Source organism: Chrysochloris asiatica, unplaced genomic scaffold (assembly GCF_000296735.1).
Source record: "Chrysochloris asiatica unplaced genomic scaffold, ChrAsi1.0 scaffold00142, whole genome shotgun sequence".
In the NCBI taxonomy this organism is placed as follows: domain Eukaryota; kingdom Metazoa; phylum Chordata; class Mammalia; order Afrosoricida; family Chrysochloridae; genus Chrysochloris; species Chrysochloris asiatica.
In genome coordinates this window covers 4,544,984-4,566,553 of record NW_006408660.1, presented here as the reverse complement: position 1 = coordinate 4,566,553, position 21,570 = coordinate 4,544,984, and the positions used below count along the sequence as shown (strand labels likewise).

The 21,570-nt window shown below is 48.6% G+C and overlaps 1 protein-coding gene and 1 pseudogene across 1 annotated transcript in view; one reads left to right on the top strand and one right to left on the bottom strand.

Annotated features, from left to right (window-relative positions):
* The window catches only part of LOC102835995, an 82,628-nt pseudogene extending 70,274 nt beyond the window's left edge, over window positions 1-12,354 (bottom strand).
* Window positions 12,355-12,393: 39 nt separating this feature from the next.
* The window catches only part of RASAL1 (RAS protein activator like 1 (GAP1 like)), a 33,735-nt gene continuing 24,558 nt past the window's right edge, over window positions 12,394-21,570 (top strand). The window contains exons 1-4 of the mRNA XM_006870512.1: window positions 12,394-12,488; window positions 17,098-17,154; window positions 19,296-19,409; window positions 19,602-19,663. Of these exons, the coding sequence (XP_006870574.1) occupies window positions 12,424-12,488; window positions 17,098-17,154; window positions 19,296-19,409; window positions 19,602-19,663 (298 nt within the window). The 5' untranslated portion in view covers window positions 12,394-12,423. The remainder of the gene's footprint in view (window positions 12,489-17,097; window positions 17,155-19,295; window positions 19,410-19,601; window positions 19,664-21,570) is intronic.

The window sequence follows — 21,570 nt, the reverse complement described above, 5'->3', positions numbered from 1 at the left end:
GAAGAACAGAAGATACTTCTTGAAAGAAAGACCAGCAGGAAAAATAAAAAAAAAACAATAACAACAGTCTGATTGACTACTACAAGAACAAGCAAATTGTTCGCCAGGGAGCCATCAAAGCAAGTGGTCAGGTCCACTCAGGGAAAACCCCCTTCCAAGATGAGCAGGCTTGTGGTCTTGCTGGTGACCACGTTGGTCAGTTGATAAGGGGAAGTGGGGGGGAAATAGCAACGATATTGTAAGCTAAGTCTGACCATGAACTCCTGGGTTGAGAACTGGTTGGCCAGCATTATGTCGAGACCTGGGGACTTCTGGGTCCAGAGACAGGGACAATGCCACAGAGGACTAGAGCTAACAGTGAAGTGTCCAGCTGATATGAAGTGAGGGGAGATACACAAGAACACCCATACTTGCAGATAGTACCCACTTGACCTGGCTTCAATGGCTACATGATCAGAACTCAACTAGAAGAACAAAGAAGAGGGGGGAAAAGAGTAATCTGTTACAATTTGATGAACTTGACCTATACTTACAGATGTAGTAGCTCAAAAGAGGGAATGAATCTTTACAACAAGGATCATTCCCACCCCCATGGTACACAGGGTTGACAGGGCTGGGCAACTTCGACATTGGCTACCCAAAATGGGGGGGGGGGAGGCGCTACAAAGGCAAGAAGTGACTGGCTTACAAGCTTTCAAGAGGGAGCCTAGTTCCAGAGGATGTGGGGGAAGGTAGAATCTCTACTGAGTGGTTTCCAACCTGTCTGGATGGTGCTGGTGAAAGGAGATGGGGATAAGACTCTTGTGGTTCAATAGTGAATAATTGCTATCATGTCTGACTGTGAATGTTGCAAATGTAAAGGTAGATGTTTTGTAACAAAAAGATGGCAGTGGTTGATCTTGCAGTCCAGGAGTGGAGGACCCTGGGACCATCAAGGGAGAAGAGTGGAGTGCGGGACCCAATCCAGAGAAGCAGTGGCACCAGAGATGGAGACATTGAAGATGACGTGGAGAGATGGAGTGGCTGGGGTCTCTGGACTTAGGGACGGAGAGGGGTTGTGTGCTGATGGCCGGGAAGCAGGCTTGCAGGGTGTACCCTTTTGTTGTTTGAATGGTTATATATTCCTGAGGGCTTTGGTGTACATCCAAAAAAACAACAAAAAAAAGAGGGAATGAAAGCAAATGCTGTTGAATGATGATGCATGGAGCAGATTGTAATCATTGTAAAGAAATGAAATATGATAGAATGAATGTAAAACTGATGTTCTCTCATGTAAACTATCACTCAATTCACAATAAAAACTTGAAGAAAAAAAAAAAGGAGTAAGGGTAGGGGTAAGTTACACATAGAGTTCAGGCTTATGATTAGGCTGAGTTGTTGTTGTTGTTTGGTGCCATCGAGTCAGTACCGACTCATAGCGACTTTATGCACAGCAGAACGAAATACTGCCTGATCCTGGGCCAACCTCACTACCATTGCCACTCTTGAGTCCATCGATGCTGCCACTTGGCCAATCCATCTCATTGGGGGTCTCCCTCTTTTTCTCTGACCCTCCATCTTACCAAACATGATATCCTTCTCTAACAACTGGTCCCTCCTGACAATATGTCTGAAGTTTGAGAGACGAAGTTTGTCCATCTTGGCCTCCAAGGAGCACTCTGGTGGCACTTCTTCCAAAACACATCAATTGGTTCTTCTGGCAGCCCATGGCACTTACAATATTCTCCTCCAACACCATAACTCAAATGCATCAATTCTTCTACGGTTTTCCTTATTTACTGTCCAGCTTTCACATCCATATGAGGTTATTGAAAATACCATGGCTTGGGTCAGACGCACCTTAGTCTTCAAGCTGACATCTTTGCTCTTCAACAATTAGACTGAGGGTTAGAGTTAATTTAAAGGTTAGAGTAAATTTTGGGGTTAGGGATAGGGTTAGGTTTAGGTATTGGAGTTGGGATAGGGTTAAGAATAGCTTTAGGTATAGGTTTAGTGGTAGGGTTAGTGTTAAGATTTTCTTTAGCAATAGGGTTAGGCATAGGGTTAGTGTTAGGGTAAACATTAGCATTAGGATTAGGGTTAGTGTTAGTTTAGGGAAATATTTTGGGTTAAGGGTTAGCAGTAGGGATAGGGTTAGGGTCATTGCTATGGTTAGCATTAAGGTTAGGTTAAAGGTTTGGGCTTGAGTTATCTTTAAGATTAGGGTTAGGGTTACCTTTTGGGGTAGGGTAAGATAGGAGTACAGTAAAATAGGGGTAGTGGGATGGTTAGAGTCAGAGTTAGTGATAGGGTTAGGTTTAATGCTAGGGTTAGGTTTGGGGTAAGGTTTAGGGTTAGGGTTTGTGGTGGAGACAGAGATAGAGGTAGAATTAAGGGATATGGTTAGAGTTAGGGATAGGCGTAAGTGAAGGGGTATGTGTAGGGGTATAGCATTGGAGCACAGTTGTAGCTATAGCATTGGAGTATGGTTAGTGTAGGATTATGTATAGGGTGAGGGGTAGGGTTAGGGTTAGGAGTAGGTTAGGGTTAGTGTTAGGGTTAGAGTTAGCTTATGGATAGGGTTAGGTTTAGGGGCAGGGGTTAGGTTCAGAGTTATTGTTAGGATTCGTGGTAGGTTTATGGCTAGCATTAGGATTAGGGTAAGGGTTAGGGAAAGGTTTAAGGTTAGAGTTAGGGTTGTCTTTATGTTTGGGGTAAGGTAAGAAGGTTAACTTTAGAAGTAGGAGAAGTGGTAGCGTTAGGGTTAGGATTATTATAAGGGTTATAGTTAGCTTACGGTGTAGGGGGAAGGGGTAGTGGTTGGGTTAGGGTTTGGATTAGGGTCAGGGTAATGGTAGGGTTAGGTTATGGTAAGTGTAAGGCTTAGATTAGGGATAGAGATTGGGTTAAGGGTCGGGCTATGATTAGGATTAGGGTTAGAGTTAAGAGTAGGGTAGATTAAGATTTAGGGGTAGAGGTAAGGTTAGGGTTAGGTTCAGGGGTAGGGTTAAAGGCAGGATTTCTGTTGGGGTTAGGAGTAAAGGTATATTAGGAGAAGGGGTTGGGGTGGGTGTTGGATTAGGGGTACTGTTAGGGTTAGGGCTAGGGGTAAGAGTATGGGTCAGTACAGGTATAGAGGTAGAGGTAGCAGTGGGGGTGCAGTCAGGGTTTGGTTAGAGTTGGGGTTAAGGGGTAGAGGTGGAGCTAGGTCTAGGACTAGTGTTAGGATTATTAGGGTTAGCTTTAGGGGTAGTGTTAGGGGTATGTTAGGGGTAGGGTAAGAATTAGGTTTAGAAGTAGAAAGTTTAGGTGTAGGATTAGGTTTAGTGTTAGGGGTAGGCTTAGGGTTACGATTAGGTTTAGTGTTAGGGTAGGGGTAGGGTTAAAGTTAGAGTTTGGGCTAGGTATATGGATTGTGGTAGGGGTAGGTTAGTGGTAAGGGTGGTGGCAGGGGTAGGGGTGTAGGGGGAGTAGGGTTAGGATTAGGGGGAGGGGGAGGCACAAGATAAGAGGTAAGGGGAGGGGTTGTTGTTGTTAGGTGCCATTGAGCTGGTATCGACCCATAGTGACCCCTATGCACAACAGAATGAAACAGTACCTGGTCCTGTGTCAACCCCACAATCGTTGCTATATTGGAGCCTATTGCTACTGCCACTGTGCCAATCCATCTCATTGGGGGTGTTCCTCTTTTTCTCTGACCCTCCATTTTACTGAACACGATATCCTTCTCCAGGGACTTGTCCCTTCTGAGAATATGTCCAAAGTATGAGAGATGAAGACTGTCCATCTTGGTTTCCAGGGAGCATTCTGGCTGTCCTTCATCCAACACAGATTGGTTTGTTCTTTTGGCAGTCCATGCTACTTTCAATATTCTCCTCCAACACCATAACTCAAATGCATCCATTTTTCTATGCTCTTCCTTATTCACTGTCCAACTTTCGCATGCCTATGAGGTTATGAAAAATACCATGGCTTGGGGCAGGTGCACCTTAATCCTCAAACCAACACCTTTGCTCTTCAACACTTTAAAGAACTCTTGTATAGGAGATTTGCCTAATACAACACATCATTTGATTTCTTGACTGCTGCTTCCTTGAGTGTTGATGGTTGATCCTAGCAAAATGTCTTTGACAACTTCAGTCTTTTCTCCACTTATATGGATATTTATTGGTCCAGTGGTAACGATTTTTGTTTTCTTTGCATTGAGGTGCAACCCATACTAAAGGTCTTTGTTCTTCATCAGTATTTTAATTCCTCTTCAATTTCAGCAAGCAAGGTTGTGTCATCTACATATCTCAGGTTTTTAATGAGTCTTCCTCCAATCCTGATGCCACATTTTTCTTCATATAATCCAGTTTCTCAGATTATTTGTTCAGCATATAGACTAAGTATGATGAAAGAATATAACCATGCCGCACACCTTTCCTAGTTTGAAACCATACAGTGTTCCCTTGTTCTGTTCAAACAACTGCCTCTTCGTCTATGTAAAGGTTTCTCATGAGCACAATTAAGTGTTACGGAATAGGGGTAGGTGTAGTATAAGAGTAGGTTTATGGTTAGGATTGGGTTTGGGGTTATAGTTAGAGTTACAGTTAGGGATAATGTTAGTGTTAGGGCTAGGGGTAAGGTTAGGGTAATAGTTAAGTTTAGAGGTAAGGTTAGGGGTCCTGTTAGGGGTTGGGGTAAATTAAGGGTAGGTTGGGGGTATTGTTAGGGTCAGGATTAGGGCTAGGGTTAGTGGTATGAGTAGGGTTAAGGGTAGGGGTAGGAGTAGAGTTAGGTTAGGGTTTGGGTTACTGTTAAAGTTAGGCTTAGGGTTAGCTTTAAGGACAGGGTTAAGGGTAGGTGTAGAGGTAGTGGTGGGGATGCTGTAAGGGTAGGGTTAAGGTTAAGGAATGGGTTTAGGGGTAGGGTTAAGGTTAGCACTACTATTAGCTTTAGCATTAGCATTAAATTAGGGTTAGGGTAAGGGTTAGAGTACGTTAGCTTTAGGGGTAAGGTTTGGAGTAGGAGTAGGCGTAGGGTCAGGAATAGGATTAAGAGGGATAGGAGTAAGGTTAGGACAAGAGGTAGGGTTAGGATTAAGGTTAGGGTTAGTGTTAGCATTAGGGCTAGGAATAGGGTTATGGTTATGATTGTTGTTGTTGTTGTTAAGTGCCATCAAGTTGGTTCCGATTCAGAGTGACTCTGTATAGGGTTTCTGAGGAGCAGCTGGTGAGTTTGAACCACCAGCCTTGCAGTACAAACCAACCATGAGGGCAAGGCTGTCACTTGCAGGAAAGGTCTCCTTCATTCCTCCTGGTCCTTCACAGTCCTTCACGGCCTCTGGCCATGTCTCACAGGATCCCAAACCTGATTAGAGGACATAGAGGAGTGTCCTCAGTACTGCCTGATGGTGAATGGAATGAAAGGGACTGGTGGTCTGGACTTGGAGTTGGAGAAAATGCGGCATGCATGGAGGACATGAGAGGGAAAGAGTGGACATCTAGTCTCTAATTTAATCTTTGGGACAGCCTTAACAGGGGGTGGATTTAGGGGAAAGTCATCAGTCTTTTTCATTAACAACCTGCGATATGCAGATGATACAACTTTGCTTGCTGAAAGTGAAGAGGACTTAAAACATTTACTGATGAAGATCATAGACCATCTCAATGGATTGCATCTCAATGTAAAGAAAACAAAAATCCTCACCACTGGACCAATAAACAACTTTCTTATCAACAGAGAAAAGATTGAAGTTGTCAAGGACTTTATTCTTCTTGGATCATCTATCAACACTCACAGAAGCAGCAGTCAAGAAATCAAATGACGTATTGCATTAGGCAAATCTGCTGCATAAGACCTTTTTAAAGTGTTGAAGAGCAGAGATGTCAGCTTGAGGACTAAGGTGTTTCTGACCCAAGCCATGGTATTTTCAATAACCTCATATGCATGTGAAAGTTGGATGGTAAATAAGGAAGACTGTAGAAGAATTGATGCATTTAAGTTATGGTGTTGGAGAAGAATATTGAAAGTACCATGGGCTGCCCATAGAACCAACAGATCTGTTTTGGAAGAAGTGCAGCCACAGTGCTCCTTGGAGGCCAAGATGGCCAAACTTTGTCTCTCATACTTTGGACATATTGTCAGGAGGGACCAGTCGCTAGAGAAGGATATCATGTTTGGTAAGGTGGAGGGTCAGAGAAAAAGAGGAAGACCCCCAGTGAGATGGATTGGCCCAGTGGCAGCATCAATGGGTTCAAGCGTGGCAACAATAGTGAGGGTGGCCTAAGATCAGGCAGTGTTTCGTTCTGCTGTGCATAAGGTCACTATGAATCGGTACTGACTCGATGGCACCTAACAACAACAACAATCAGTTTATTGAAGTCATGGTGTGGCGCTGTGGGTTAATGCGCCAGACTGCAAAGCCGTTTGAACTGTAAGGTTGGTGGTTCAAGCTCACCAGCTGCTCCTTGGAAACCCTATACAGGGTTGCTATTGGTCAGAACTGACTCGACGACACTTAACAACAACAACAACAATCAGTATATTATAAAAAAGGAAGTGCTAGTGGTACAGTGGGTTAAGTGTTGGGCTGCTAACTGCAAGGCCAACAGTTCCAACCCACCAGCTGCTATGAGGGAGAACAATGAGGCTGTCTTCTCCCATAAATATTTACAGTCATGGAAATCCTAGGGAGAAATTCTACACTGTCTTTCAGGATCATTATGAGTCAGGATCAACTCAATGGCAGTTTGGTTTTGGTCTAGTGTAACAAATACCCATGGGTCTTCTACTTAGGAACAATGTGCAATGACCCAGAGGCAGGACGGTGTGACCCCTCATTTAGAAAAAGGAAAACAACCCACTGCCATCGAATTGATTCTGACTCATAGTTGTTGCTGTTGTTGTTGTTGTTGTTGTTGTTGTTGTTAAGTGCCATCTAGTCGGTTCCGACTCATAGCTACCCTGCATAGGGTTTCTGAGTTACAGGAGCAGGAAGATTCATCTTTCTCCTGAGGAGCAGCAAGTAGGTTTGAATTGCCAGTCTTATAGTTAGCAGTCTAGTGCTTACCTTACACCACCAGGGTTCCTTATGGACCACATTGGTTAGTTGGTTATGTGCCGTGGAGTCTGACTCATAGCGACCTTGTATAGGGTTTCCGAGGCTGTAAGTCTTTACGGAAGCAGAAAGCCTCATCTTTCTCCTGCGGAACAGCTGGTAGTTTCAAACTGATGACCTTCAGATTAGTAGCCCACCTCATAACCAGTACCCTACCAGACCCTCATTAGAAAGGAACAAAGGCCTATAAGCAGGTGTACAGAATTCAAGGATGATGAGTCAGGTGTGGGCCAGATTTGTGCAGTAAGTGTCAAGTGAGGAAACTGAGGCCCTGGGGATACTGACTGAGAAGAGTTGGGTTCCCGTGTTTGTCTGCCACACAGGCCTTGGGCCCTAGGACTATCTAAGAGTTCATGGCTTAGAGGGGAGGAGAAGGTCTTAACAAGATCGGAACTAGCTTTGCCCTCAGCCAATCTACTCCTCAGGCTTCAGTATTCCTCTCTGTTAAATGAGCTGCTGCTACTGCCATTCTGTCCTCCTCCTAGGGCTTCCCCGCTGCTAACTCAGCCTCCTGACAGTCTCTGGGTGTAGGTTATGTTGTCTGTTGAGTGACAGCAGGTCACAACTTCTTGGCTGCAAAAATCCACAGGCTCTGGAAATATCCAGTCCTCCCCCATCCCACCCCCAAGCTTCACGCTTCAGTTCTTCCCTCTTCCTACTTCTTCATTCCAAGGAGGTGCTGGTGTGACCACTTGTTGGGGGAGGCGGGGAGTAGGGCTGAGGAAGGAGATGTGGAGAACAGACAGACACCTGGTTTCCCTGTCCCAGAAGGGAAGGAGAGGACTTACCAGGTCAGCCTGCAGAGGAGCTTTTGGAAATCCTGCCTGTTCCGCCCATCACTGCCTCTTGTCCCATGTGGCTCCCTGCCCAGAATTGTGCTCACCCAGCATCACAAACACGGCTTTGTGTTCTTGAGACAAAGAACAGCTCCTCACCCCAACCTGGCCCGGAGTTGTCTGCCCTGCCTAGATCATGGCCTCAGAAGAGATGTTGCCCATTTCCCAGAAAGGGAAACTGAGGTCTAGAGATGAGTAGTTCTGTGAATGGAGTCGGGCCTTGTGGATTTGCGGTAGATATGTAGAGGGAGGTAAGTTGGCATAACTTGAGTTCCCATACTAGACACTGTGTGGGGAGAGGAAGGGAAAAAGAATGCCCTATCATAACAAGGAGAGTAGCCAGATTCCAGTCCTCGAGGGGAACTGATTTCAATTTCACCCAGCAAGTGTGTGTTTCCTTTTACTGATGTGCCAAGCAGTGTGGGAGGCTTGGAATGAATCAGACATTGTCCCTGACATTTAAGAGATAAGACGAGCATGTAAATCACCACAAAACAAGGGAACAAGACACCAAGGTCACAGAGAGGGGCCAAACAAGTAAGAAGCAGTGAGTGTGCTGAGGGGAAGGGGTGGTTGTCCATGTCTTCCCCGCACATCTATGAGGACTTCCCCGCAGCCAAGAACAGACCTGTTGGGAAGGCTGGGCACAAGCTGGTAGGAGCAGACTATAGCATCCCCCTGCCCACACTCCAGATCCTATCTCCTCCTGTCTGTGAGCCCTGCCTGGGCCCCAGGCTAGCAACTGTGAGCTAGGTGGTCTCAGCAAGTCTCTATGCCAGGAACAATACCAGGTGCCTTGAGATCACCCCTTTGAGAACAGAAAGGCTCTTCCTACATGGGCACTCATAGGGGTACCTTCTCCGTCTCCTAGTGGATGACCCCAGCAGACTACACCCCTCTCTGGGCTGTCCTTGCCCTTCTGGCCCCTCATTGGGGGGGCTGCCTTAAAAGACCCCAGCCCTCTGCAAGTTTCAGGCCAAAGCTTTTCTGAACAACAGGAAGTGGTCAGGCCATGCGTAAAATATGGAGCATGTGGCCACAGCCCCAGGCAAACAGCAGCGGGGTCAGGCACCGGATATTTGGCAGGTGACAGAGCTGGCTCCTGGGAGGCTGGGCGGACGCAGTTGATAACCTTGATAATTCCCAGTGGGGAGGGGTGTTTGGGAATGTGACTTCCTGTTCAGCTCTGAGATGGTTGGGTGGCAGTTTGGCATCCCAGGGGACCCCACAACTAGGCCCCAGGTTCCATCAGGCCCTGAGGCTGGGTGGTTGGCTGGATTTCCTGAAGCCATTGCAAGCTCCCAGAAGAAACAGGTTCAGCCAGCAGCCCCTACCTAGGTTAGAAAGGTAGGCCAGGATACCTGTCTAGAAACCACAGCTACATAGCAAGTACCATCTCCCTCTTAATTTGTACATTCACTTTGGGGCAATCTGGTAGCGTAGTGGTTGCGAATCAGGCTATGAACCACAAGGTCAGCAGTTTGAAACTACCAGCTGTTCCGCAGGAGAAAGATGGGCGTTTTGCTCCCATAAAGATTACAGCCTTGGAAACTCTGTACAGAGTCGCTATGAGTCGGAACCGACTCCACGGCACACAGCAGCAGCAGCAGCAGGTAGACAGATAAAAATTACTGGGGTTTGTTGTTGTTGTTGTTAAGTGTTGTCAAATTGATTCGACTCATAGTGACCCTGTATAGGGTTTCTGAAGAATGGCTGGTGGGTTTGAACACTAAGCTTGTGGTTAGCAGTCCAGTGCTTATCCTACAGCACCATACCAGGAGTTCATTACTGGGGTGTTCTTAAATGCCATTGAGTCGGTTCCAACTCCAAGCGACCTGTATAGGGTTTCTAAGGAGCGGCTAGTGAATTTGAACCGCTGACCTTGAGGTTAGTTGTTGTTATGTGCTGTGGAGTCGGTTCCAACTTTTAGCGACCCTGTACAAGGTTTCCAAGGCTGTAAATCTTTACGGGAGCTGAACGCCTCATCTTTCTCCCGCGGAACAGCTGGTAGTTTCAAAGTGCGACCCTGAGGTTAGCAGCCCGATTCGTACCCACTATGCTACCAGAGCTCCTTTGAGGTTAGTAGTCCAGTGCTTTTTCTGCAGTGCTACACCAGGAGTCTGTTACTGTGGTGGTGTTGCTAAATGCTGTTGAGTCGGTTCCGACTCATAGTAACCGTGTATAGGGTTTCCGAGGCTTTAAATCTTGGAGGGAACAGAAAGAAAGCCTCATCTTTCTCCTGCAGAGCGGCTGGTGGGCTCGAACCGCAAACCTTGCGGTTCATAGTCCAGTGCTTATCGGTAGAGCCACCGTGCTCCCCATTGCTGGAGTGTTGTTGTTCTTAAATGCCGTCCAGCTGGTTTTGACTCATAGTGACCCAGTATAGGGTTTCCTAGGAGCTGCTGGTGAGTTTGAACTGCCGACCTTGCAGTTCAAGCCAACCTTGTGGGCGAGTGCTTATCCTACAGCATCACACCACTATTTCTTTTATTGGGGTAGGGGGAAGATTTTTAACAGCCTGTTGGGGCCAACACTATTCTAGGTGCAACATTGGATCACTCCTTAGCCCCTACTGAAGGATGTGGAATGCCTACCCTACTAAACCTATTTCCCAGATGGGAAAATTGAGGCCCAGGTCTCTGCAGGCCCCAGGCCACACCAGGCAGCAGGGAGCCTGAGAGAGCATGTCAAGGTTTTGAATCCCTCACCAGCCAAGTGGGAGGTGGGAAAGCAGGAGCTGAGACTGGGCAGGGTGTGCCTGGCCCCACCGGTCTGGGTGTTGGCTCCTTTATTCATTTGACAGCAGGTAGGCCTTCCTGCTGCTGGTGCCCAGCCCTGGGCTGACCCAAATGATTACACTCTGTACCAGTCCTTCTAAGAGCCCTCAGACAGCAAACAATGAACTCAAGGGAAGAAATAAGTGTGTACAAGTGTCCACCCTGAGACAGGCCCTTCTGGTCACGTCATTTCATTTTTAAAACTTGGGAATGCACCTACAAACAGCTGTGGGAGCAGAGCAAAGGAGGGAAACCTCTGTTCATGGCAGGAGACATCTTGGAAAGCTCCCCAGAAGAGGCAGTGTTTGAGCTGTGCCTCAAAAGACAATATCAAACCCTTTCTGAGAACTTCTTAGCTGCTGGTCACTTTTCTGAGACCTTAATTTGCGTTATTTCACTAAATTCACTCAGAATCCAGCGGTTTAGAAGCTATATGGTCCCCATGTTGTTGTTTTGTTAAGTGCGGTGGAGTCAGTTCCAACTCAAAGTGACCCGGTTTCCGAGGTTATAAGTCTTTATGGGAATCAAAAGTCGCATCTTTCTCCCATGGAGTAACTGGTGGGATTGAACTGCTAATCTTGTGATTGGCAGTCCAGTGCTTATCCTACAGCGTCACACCAGGATACCAAGTGATCTCCATGGGGCAGATGACAAACCCAAACCAAGGCCCAGAAAGGTTAAGTGACTTGTCCAAGACCACACAGCTACCAAGTGATGGAGTCAAGATTCAAACGCAGAAAGTCAAAACAATTAGCTGTGAGACCTGACAAGTTATTTAATACCTCCGGAACTTCAGTTTCTCCCGCCACAAAATGGGGGGAATAGTATTTAGCCCACAGGGTTATTGTGAGAACGAAATGAGATCATCATTGTAAAGCACTTAAAACAGTGCCTAGCACACAGTAACGTCTGAACAACGTAAGTGTCTTGTCAGACTTTTACCTTCCCTGTCCTGGTAGCTATCTTCAAACTTCCCCTCCCCCTCAGACCGCGGTTTCCGTCCCCGTAGTGCCAGCCCGTGACGTTAGATCCCCCCCTCTCACAGTCTAGACTTAACTGGAAACTAAAAGATGGAAGCGGGTGTTCGAGGCCTCTCTCTTGACCCCGAACGGACCCCCAGGGAATGTGCTACTCTCTAGCGCCTCCTCTCGTCGCCAACGGAGCCTGTTCCGCGCACGTCCTACCCGGGAGGTGGCGTGGGATGGGAGGCACGGCAGGGCGCGGGAGAGGTAAAGGGGTAGCGGAGAAGAAGCGCAGATAGCTGGCAGACCGCTTTCTGAGCCCAATTCCGATACTCCCGGAGCCAGCCGCCACGCCCATCTAGATCGCGAGCCTCACACTCCTGGGGCTCCGCGGCTGGTGAGCCTGGGCGCGCTGGACTGGGGTGCCGGCAGAGGGCGCGCGAGGAGGACCGGGGGCGGGCGGGGGACCCTGCGGGAGGCGGGATTAGGAGGAGGACTGTGGCCTCCTCCTCCTGCCTGCCCGCCAGGAGCCGGTGATGCCCCCGAGTACTTCGCCTGCTCGGCACCTTGCTCCTACCTGTAGAGTCCTTGCGAGTGCCCCTTCCTGGGGCACCTGTCCATCCCCAGCCTTCGGAAATCTCTCGGATGGGCGGCGCTGGGACCCCGGGGCAGGGCTTCAGGGTCGCAGCTGGTGACATGTAAACGCTCCTGGGTCCAGTCTCGGAACCTGAGCTCCCTCCTGCCTGGAAAGTTTGGGGTTGGGCGCCATGGCCAAGAGCAGCTCCCTGAATGTCCGCGTGGTGGAGGGCCGCGCGCTGCCCGCCAAGGACGTGTGAGTACCCCGGGGCTCGCCAGGGGTGAGAGGCGCGCTGGGCATGGGTGGGAGGAGAGGCGGGAGTGTCTGGGTCGGCTCTGAACCTGGGTATCGGGGCAAGTCCGCGTGTGATGGGGGAGGGGGGCGAAAGTCCATGCCATCGTTGTCCTGAGGTAGGGGGCGCCCACACTTGCAGATGCTCCCCACTCCGCAGAGGAAGTGGGGCTAGTCTTTGCTCTCAGATACATTGAAGGGCGGCGTCTTCCAGAGCTAAAGAAGGGACCACACTGTTAGATTCTGTTAGAGCTGGGCAAGGGGTGAGGGAGACCTGCTTTAGTCCAAGCGGATGATGAAAATGGGGATTCCTCTGGGCTAGAAGGGAGCTTATCAGCTGAACACTGGAAAGGGGCCTTAGAGGACCGGGATTCATGTGGGCCCAATATTTCTGTGTGTGTCTGGTGTTTCTATTTGAAGAGTGTCACCAGGTGGCAGGCCAGCCAGGCCTGGGGGACCCTGGGATCTTATTGACCCAGAGCCTGAATCTGGGGCTCCCAGAAGCTGTTCCCTGATGCTAAACTGCTAAAAGACCCAACTCCCCCTTGTAACCTCTCCCCAGGGAGGTATGATGAGGTTGAGGCCAGGATCCCGGGCTGTGCACCCCCTTCCCGGAGCCTGCAGTTACCCAACCAGCAGAATTAAGGGTGTCCGTCCCTGTTTGATCTGGAGCCCAGAAGGGGCTCTGAGAGTGTCAGCACTTGGCAGGACATTGGTTGTGTGACCTTGGACTTGTTAATTTCTGGACCTTGGTTTCCCTTCTGGGCCCTCTAGGCAGGAGTCTCTAGCTCCCCTACAACTGTGAGGCCTAGAGTCTTGTTAGGCTGAGCAGGAACATGGAGCCTTTCTCTGGTTGGAGTATGGTTTGGTGGTGACCTGACCTCCAGGTGTGCCCTGCTGACTCCCTTCAAGGGGAGCATCCTGCTTTTGATTTCATGGCCCCGCAATACTGAAAATGTATTGGGGGTGCTGCTTAGAGCATCTTCACCAGTCACCTCAAATAGTCATGCACCTGGAATAGGAACAGTGTTTGCTTCAAGAATGTGGCATCTGGAGAAGTCCCCTTCCACCCAATTTCTGAGACATTCCCCAGAATCAGAAGCCCTGAAACTTGCAGGGCAGTGAGGCCGGAGTGAGGGGGCCTCTCCCAGAAACTATACTTACCTCCCAGCCCTGAAGCCATGAGGATGGGACGCTGGTTTCTGGGGTTTCCTCAACTTCGGCTTGGTTTCTATACCTCTTGCCTTCCCCTGCTCACCCCTGCTCAGCTTCTGGGCCAAAGGAAGCTCTGAGGGGGCCTAACCCCGGAACAAGGCAGGTTACAGGTCACTAAGCTGAGATGCTAGCTACCTGCTTCAGTTTTTTAGCTGTTGGCTTCCTTCTTTAAAGGACTCTCCTCAGAACGTGCTGGGATCTCCAGGCGTGGGGACTTTGTGTTTCCTCTCCCCTTTCCCAAGAGAGGGACCCTCAGACTTTGCCTGAGTCTTGCCAGGTTTGAGAGTGTCTGACCTGACCTTCGCAGAGAATTTTAGAGTTATTACTATTTCTCTTCTGGTGTGGTGCTGTAGGATCAGCACTAGACTGTGAACCACAAGGTCAGTAGTTCAAACTCACCAGCTACTCCTTAGAAACCCTATACGGGGGCACTATGAGTTGGAACCGACTTGACGGCACTTAACAACAACAACAACTATTACTCTAGTCCTGATGTGACCCTGTAGGATAAGCCCAGGACCATAAGATCAGTTTGAACCACAAGGTCTGCGATTGAAACTCACCAGCCACTCTTCAGAAACCCTATACTGGGTCACTATGACTTGGAACCAACTCAATGGCAGTTTAACAACAACAACACTATTACTATGGGGAGCGCAGTGGCTCTGTAGGATAAGCACTGAACTTTGAACCGCAAGGATGCTGGTTTGAGCCCACCAGCCATTCCTTGGGTGAAAGATGAGGCTTTCTGCTTCTGCAAAGATGTACAGTGTTGTTATGAGTCAGAATTGACACAACAGCATTTAACAACAGCAACAACAAAAACTATTACTATTTCTAATAAGAGCAGCTGTAACTCATTGAGGACTTGCCTTGGACCAGGCCCATGGACTTGTTTGCATCTCTACTTCACAAGTGGGGAATTGAGGCCCAGAGGCAAAGCCCAAGGTCACCCAGCTGGGCCTTGAACCCCAATTACTTCCACTGCACAAATGAGCCTGGGCAGGTGATAGCTGAGGGCCTGGCTTTCCCACACTTAAGCTGGGGCAAGGGCCGTGGGAGAGGCCAAGGATCTGGAAAGAGCAGGGCACTGGAAGGGTGCCCTTCCACCCTCACCACCATTGCCCTTACCTGATGGGCTCCTGATAAGGCCCTTTTACGTTATAGCCACGGAGCTGACACTGGGAGCTAGGCTCCCATGAGGGCCCAGGGGTCAGGCTGGGTTGGCGGGAGGGGTGTGCCTTAGTTCTCCAGTGTTGTTGTAGCAGAAATGCCACACGTGAATGGCTTTAACAGACATTTTTGGATTCCGAGTTCCAGCTCTAGGGGTTGGCATTCTCTCTGTTGGCTCTTGAGGAAGCTTTTGCTCCTGAGCCATCCTCATGTGACTTGCCATCTCTCTTCCCCCATCTCTGCTCCGTTTGCTGATTTAATCTCTTATCAAGCAAATCTTGGGGAGGGGCCTCAGAGGACCAGGATTCAGGTGGGCCTCAATATTCCTGTGTGCATATGGTGTTTCTGCTTAGAGAATGTTACCAGGTGGCAGGCCAGTCAGGACTAGGATATCTTGGTCCTTTGACCCAGGACCTGAACGCCTAGTTCATAGAAGATCAGGCATAGAGGTTAGGATTTACAACACATATTTTGGGGGAACATAATTCAATCAATAGGTGGTAATGCCCTCCCCCCAAGAATAGAGAAACCAAATAGTGAGTGACTAGGGGGGCTGGGTAGTCTAGATAGGGAAACTGAGCTCAAGGAGTTCCCTAGTCCAATGGACTTGGGGTGGAGCCCAAAAGGGGAAACTGAGGCCTGGAACACCACACAGAAGGGGATTCAGAGATCCCAGACAGGTACGCAGAGATTTCCCCTCATCTGAGGGACTTAGGGATAGTGACTGGAGGGATGAGAGTCCTAGCCACAGAGAGCTAAGGAAGGAATTCAGAGGGGGAAACTGAGGTTCAGGGCAGGTGCCCTGGAATTCTCGAGGAGTTTGAGTTTGGGGACCTGTGACACAGAGAGAGTGGTGGAGGCAGTGAGGTAGGGGCTGTGGTGTGAGGGAGAGGGTGGAGTGGACGGATAGGCAATCTGAGCCTTGTAGATCTGCTTTCAAATCCTGGCTCTGCTGTACTCCTTGCGTGACAAGTACCTTTACTTCTGTGAGCCTCCTGGAGAGCACACAAAATCACCCACTCAGGATCTCTCTGCAAGATCTACTACTATGTGCCAGGCAGCCTCACCAAGAAGCTCATAGCCCAGACGTTATGGGAAATAGAGATAGACTTTAGGCCGGACAGTGTTGGTCAGGGAAGACCTACCTGAGGGGGTGATTTTCAGGCTGAGATTTGAATGACAAGGAGAAGCCAGATGTGACAAGATCAGGCACAAAGAGTTCCAGGCAAAGGGACCAGCATGTACAAAGACACTGCGGCTGGACTGAGCCTGCCAGAACACAGAGGAGGCCCATGGGATTGGGGGCAGGAAGTGAGGGGCTGGTGTAGACAGCTTAAGATTTATTGCCAACACCTGGTGTGGCACTATGGAATAAAGCACTGGACCACAAAGTTGGTGGTTCAAATCCACCAGCCGCTCCTTGGAAACCCTATACATGGTCGCTAAGAGTTGGAACTGACTCGACAGCACTTAACAACAACTTATTATAAAGTGGGGAAGAGGAGGTAATGACTTGGGATTTACTGGTAACTCTTATAATAAAGCGGGGATAGAAGAGGTGGTGCTGTAGAATAAACAAAGGACTGCTAATCACAAGATCAGTGGTTCAAACCTACCAGCCACTCCTTGGAAACCCTATTCAGGGTTGCTATGTGTCAGACCCGACTCAAGGATACTTAAAAACAACTACAAATGATGATGAAGGGGAGATAGAGGATGTGGTGGTGCCGTGGCTATTCCAGGCGACGCAGTTCCTCTCTCGTGTTGGTTGGGCTTTGAGGTCTGGGTCTCCAGCTATGAATACAGTGAGAGGACGAGCTAAGGTTCCTCCCCACTGAGGGGAACCAGACGGTGGCAGTTAAGGTGCTTTAAGCTAGGGGGTGGTGAGGCCATGAATGGCTCCTCAGTGAACACTCTTGACCTTTGGGCTTCTAAGGTTAAGGACTCTGGGCTGTCTGTCCTCTGCCTCCATGTTTCATTTCTATGCACATACAGTGGGTCAGGTTAGGCTGTGCAGCTGTGACATCTTTTGCTGGCCTCTGGGGTCCTGCCTTTCACCTTGACCTGCTGTGTGAGCCTGGCTGTCTGACCCATTCCCCTCTCTGGACCTCAGTCTTTCCTGTCTGTATCGTTAAAGTGAATTGGGCCCTCTCAACACCCCCTTCTCAACCCCTTTCTTGCACAGGTCTGGGAGCAGTGATCCTTACTGCATTGTAAAGGTGGATGACGAGGTGGTGGCCAGGTGAGGAGTGGGAACCAGAGGTCAAGGGAGAAGGGAGCACCTTTAGAGAGGAGCTGGAGGAGGGTAATGCTTATTTACAGGGGTGTCTGGCCCCTCTGGGGCTGTCACATCCTCTCTCGCTCTGGCCCCACCAACCGGCCAGCCCCCACCCCCAGATCCCCTACCTCCCACCCCCACCCTGCTCTGGACTCCATGATGTCCCTGCTGGCTCCCTGGGGCTGACTCAGCGGGCTGCCAGACCGTGCCGCCCACAGTGGCCTCCCTGGGGGCGGGCAGCTCATGCTTGGTTGGGTTGCCTGGTTCTGAGCTGCGGGCACTGGTGTGTGTGTGTGTGTCTGTGTGTGTGTGTCTGTGTGAGTGTTGATAGGAATCTGTGTGTGTCCCTGTGGGTGTAGCAGAGTGAGACTGTGTGTCCATATGCCCATGATGGCCCCATACACACGTGTAGTCCATGCCTGCTTACTTGGGTAAATAGGTACTGGTGTGAACACATGAAGATATGCTGATGTATGGTGTGTGCGTGAGTGAGAGTTGAGGGGGGCATTGGTTTGGGCTGTGCTTAACTCCCACCCCCGCAGGCCAAGGGACAGCTCTCAGTCCCCGCAGGCCTGAGGTGGGTGGGTGACTGAGCCCTTGGTTCCTATGGAGACAGCAGGCTTCAGGATGCTTCTGGCACTGGTTCTGGCCCAGATGGGCAGGGACCTGGGGACAGGGAGCTTGTAGGGGGAAGGGTCCCCTATTCCCTTATCATTCTCCCTGTACCCACTCTCTGACAGAATCTCCAAAGCTGCAGGTTGATTTTCTGTGTGACCCCAGGCTGCTGTCTCTCCCTTTCTGGGCTGTGAGGAACCTTACAGGTCCCCAGCTGGGGTAATGTTGGGGTGGGGATAAAGGGTGTCTGGGAGGAAATTGTGAGGGTACATCTGAAGGTACAGCCTGTGGGCTGAGTACAGGAGTGTGGGGGTGTACATGCACATGCATGCTTGTCATGGGGGAGAGTGTGGAAAGAAGAAGCAGGTATAAGAACCAAATTTTGCAGCCAGACATTTGGGTGTGTCTTCAGTGCGCAAAGTAAGTTCTTTGTTCCCTTTGGGTAAAGAGAAGTATGTGAGTCAATGCATGTGTATAAATCTTGACTGACTTTCGACCGAATCTTCCAGAGCTTCTAACCACCCTTGTTGTGTGCTGCAAAGCCTTGAGTGTTCTCACATCTCCTAGCTCCCTACTTATTTCTCTTCCTCTTCCCCTTCCTAGTCCTCAGATTCACCCAAAACATTCCTGCCTCATGGCTTCCCACATGCCGCTCTTGCCACCTGGGTTACTTGCCTTCCTCTCTCCACCCTACTTTACCTAACTACCTTCTGCGGGAAGCCTCCCCTGACCTCTCCATTCCCACCCCTTGTTGTTATTGTTAAGTGTTGTCAAATCAGTTCTCACTCATGGTGACCCTGTGTAGGGTTTCTGAGGAGCTGCTGGTGAGTTTGAATGGACAACCTTGTGGTTCAAACAGACCTTTCAGTCCAGTGTATTATCCCAGAGCATCACACTGGACACAGAGAATACCTGTCCCATGATTCCCTAGAACTCAGTTGGTTCCGATGAGTGAGAGTTCATGAAGGAATGAAACCTGTGGAGTTCTGTGGACGTGTGTGTCTGTGGGTCTCTGGATCTGCATGTGAGTGTGTAGGGAAGAGTACCTGTGGGTCGCTCTCTGTGTACACATCTGTATGAATCTAGAAACTTCTGAGAGTGGTATATGTGTGTGGATATGTCTCTTTGTGTCTCTGGAGATGTGCCCTTTTTGTATCTGTGTGTGTCTCTCTGGGCCCTTAGATGTGTATTGGGGCCTCTGGGTGTGTGTAATTGTGTGTGTCTTTGGAGGAGTGTGTTATTGTTCCTGAGAATGTGCATGTGAAAGTGTATTTGTGTGTTTGTGTGTCTATGCCTGGGTTCATGGGTGTGTGTTTGTGCGTGCGACCCTGGGTGGAAATGTGTCAAGATCCAGGGTATGTGAGCACAAGAAGTTCTTGTTCTTGTCCATGTGTGTGTCTGGATTTTTCTCTGTGTGTGTGTGTGCCTGAGTCCCCAAGCATGTGTCTATGTGGTTGGAGGGTCCTCAGCTCTTCTGCCCCCTTTTGTAGGACAGCGACTGTCTGGCGGAGTCTGAGTCCCTTCTGGGGTGAGGAGTACACGGTGCACCTGCCCCTGGACTTCCACCACCTGGCCTTCTACGTGCTGGACGAGGACACCGTTGGGTGTGTGGCGGGGCAGGTGGGGTGTATGTGTTGGAGATCTGAGATCACGTCATTGAGGGGAGACAGGACACAGGATCTCAGTGCCCAACTAGTTAGCCCTTGGCACCTATCCCCACTCCAGCCCCAGGATCCATGTGGGTGGGGCAGAGGTCCCCAGCTGGTGCTCTTACCTGTTTTCTGTCCCATCTGCAGGCATGATGACATCATTGGCAAGATCTTTCTGAGCAGGGAAGCGATTGCTGCTGACCCACGAGGTGGGTGGGGGACTGTGGCTCCCCACCAGGCAAAGGGAGGAAGGGGTGGTCATGCTAGAAACGGAGTGAGCATTTGTGGAGGTACAGCAAGTGTCACGGGGAAGTGCAGAGCTTCACAGGAAATGATTTCTGCTCTTGTTTATGCTTTTCATCTTTAATTATTTTCTTTATTGAATGGTTAATTCATTTACATGGTTCAAAAGTCAAAAGGTGCAATCAGTAGTGAAGTTCTCCTCACCCCAGCTACTCTGGTTCTCTTATCAGTGTTGCTAGTTTTGTATAAGTCCGTCTAGAGATATTTTAAATGGAAACAAGCAAATAACCATCATAATACAGTGAACTCTCATGTGGAACTTACTATATGCTGAATACTTTCTAAGTGCTTTGCATATATCAGCTTGAAAAGTGATCATAATTGCTGGGTGAGGGACGTGATCTTTTGCTTTATAGGTGAACAAACTGAACACAGAGAATTAAATGACTTGCCCAAGACCACAAGTTATTAAATGGTTGGTCTGGGATTTGAACCAAGGTTGTTTAGTTCCAGTCGGTGTTTTTGTGACTGTGCTGTGTGTGTGTGTGTGTGTGTTTTCCTTTTTCTATGAATAGTAAGTAACTTACTGCATTCATTGTTCTGTTCCTTGCTTTTTCACTTAACCTTATGTCTTGGATGCCGTTCCATATTGGTGTCCCCGAGAACTTTCTCATTCTTTGTCTGCCTGCTTGTGGATGTGCCAGCATGCATTTGTCTAGTTCCTTATTAATGAGCACTTGCATTGTTCACAGCCTTTTTCTGGTTCAAACAATGCTTCAATGCACGTGATTTCATATAAACATGTGTTTTAACAGGTAAAGTTCAAAAAGTGAATTTGCTAGATTAAAGTGTACCCATATTTGCACATTTGAGGGTGTTGTTGTCAGTGGTTTAAGTTGGTTTTGACTCATAGAAACTCTGTATACGGTTTCCAAGGAGCCACTGGTGCGTTTGAGCTGTCAACCATGCAGTTAGCAGTCCAGTGCTTACCTTACAGTGCCACACGTTTGATTGTTATGGTTGCTGTTAAGTGCTGTTAAGACTGTTCCAACTCAATAGTGACCTCGTATAGTTGTTTCTGAGGAGTAGCTGATGGCTTTGAACTGCTGATCCTGTGGTTCACTGTACAGTGCTGATCTGACAACACCACACCAGAAGTTCATTCTCCATAAGAGGAGGTACCAATTTACTCATCCTAAACCTTGCCAACAATTTTAATCATATTTGAAAGGTGAAAATTTTACCCTTGAGTCTAGGTTTATTTTGCACGTCTCTTTGAATAAGCTTGAAAGTCTTTTTAAAAATATATTTAAGTGCCACTTAGGAGTTCTGGTGTGATACTGTGGATAAAGCACTGAACCTCAAGGTCAGTTTGAATCACAAGGTTGGTGGTTCAAACTTACCAGCTGCTCCTTGGAAACCATATGCTTAACAACTTAACAACAGCAACAAGAATCACATTATTTTCATTTCTGCCTATTATCAATTTGTATTATATGTGCATTTTCCCCCATTGGGTTGTTTGACTTTTCTTATTTATTAGTAGACGCTTTTTACATATTAGGGAAATAAACACTTTGTGATATTGTCTACACATATTTTATCTTTCTTTGCCTTATATTTTGACTTTGTATGTAATTTTTCCAAGTATAATCTTAGTCTTTTCTATAGTTATCTTCTTTATATATATATGTTGTTGTTGTTAAGTGCCGTCGAGTCGGTTCCGACCCATAGCGACCCTGTACAGGGTTTCCGAGGGTGTAAATCTTTACCGGAGTAGAAAGCCTCATCTTTCTCCCGCGGAGCAGCTGGTAGTTTCGAACCGCTGACCTTAAGGTTTGCAGCCCGATTTGTAACCACTACGCTACCAGAG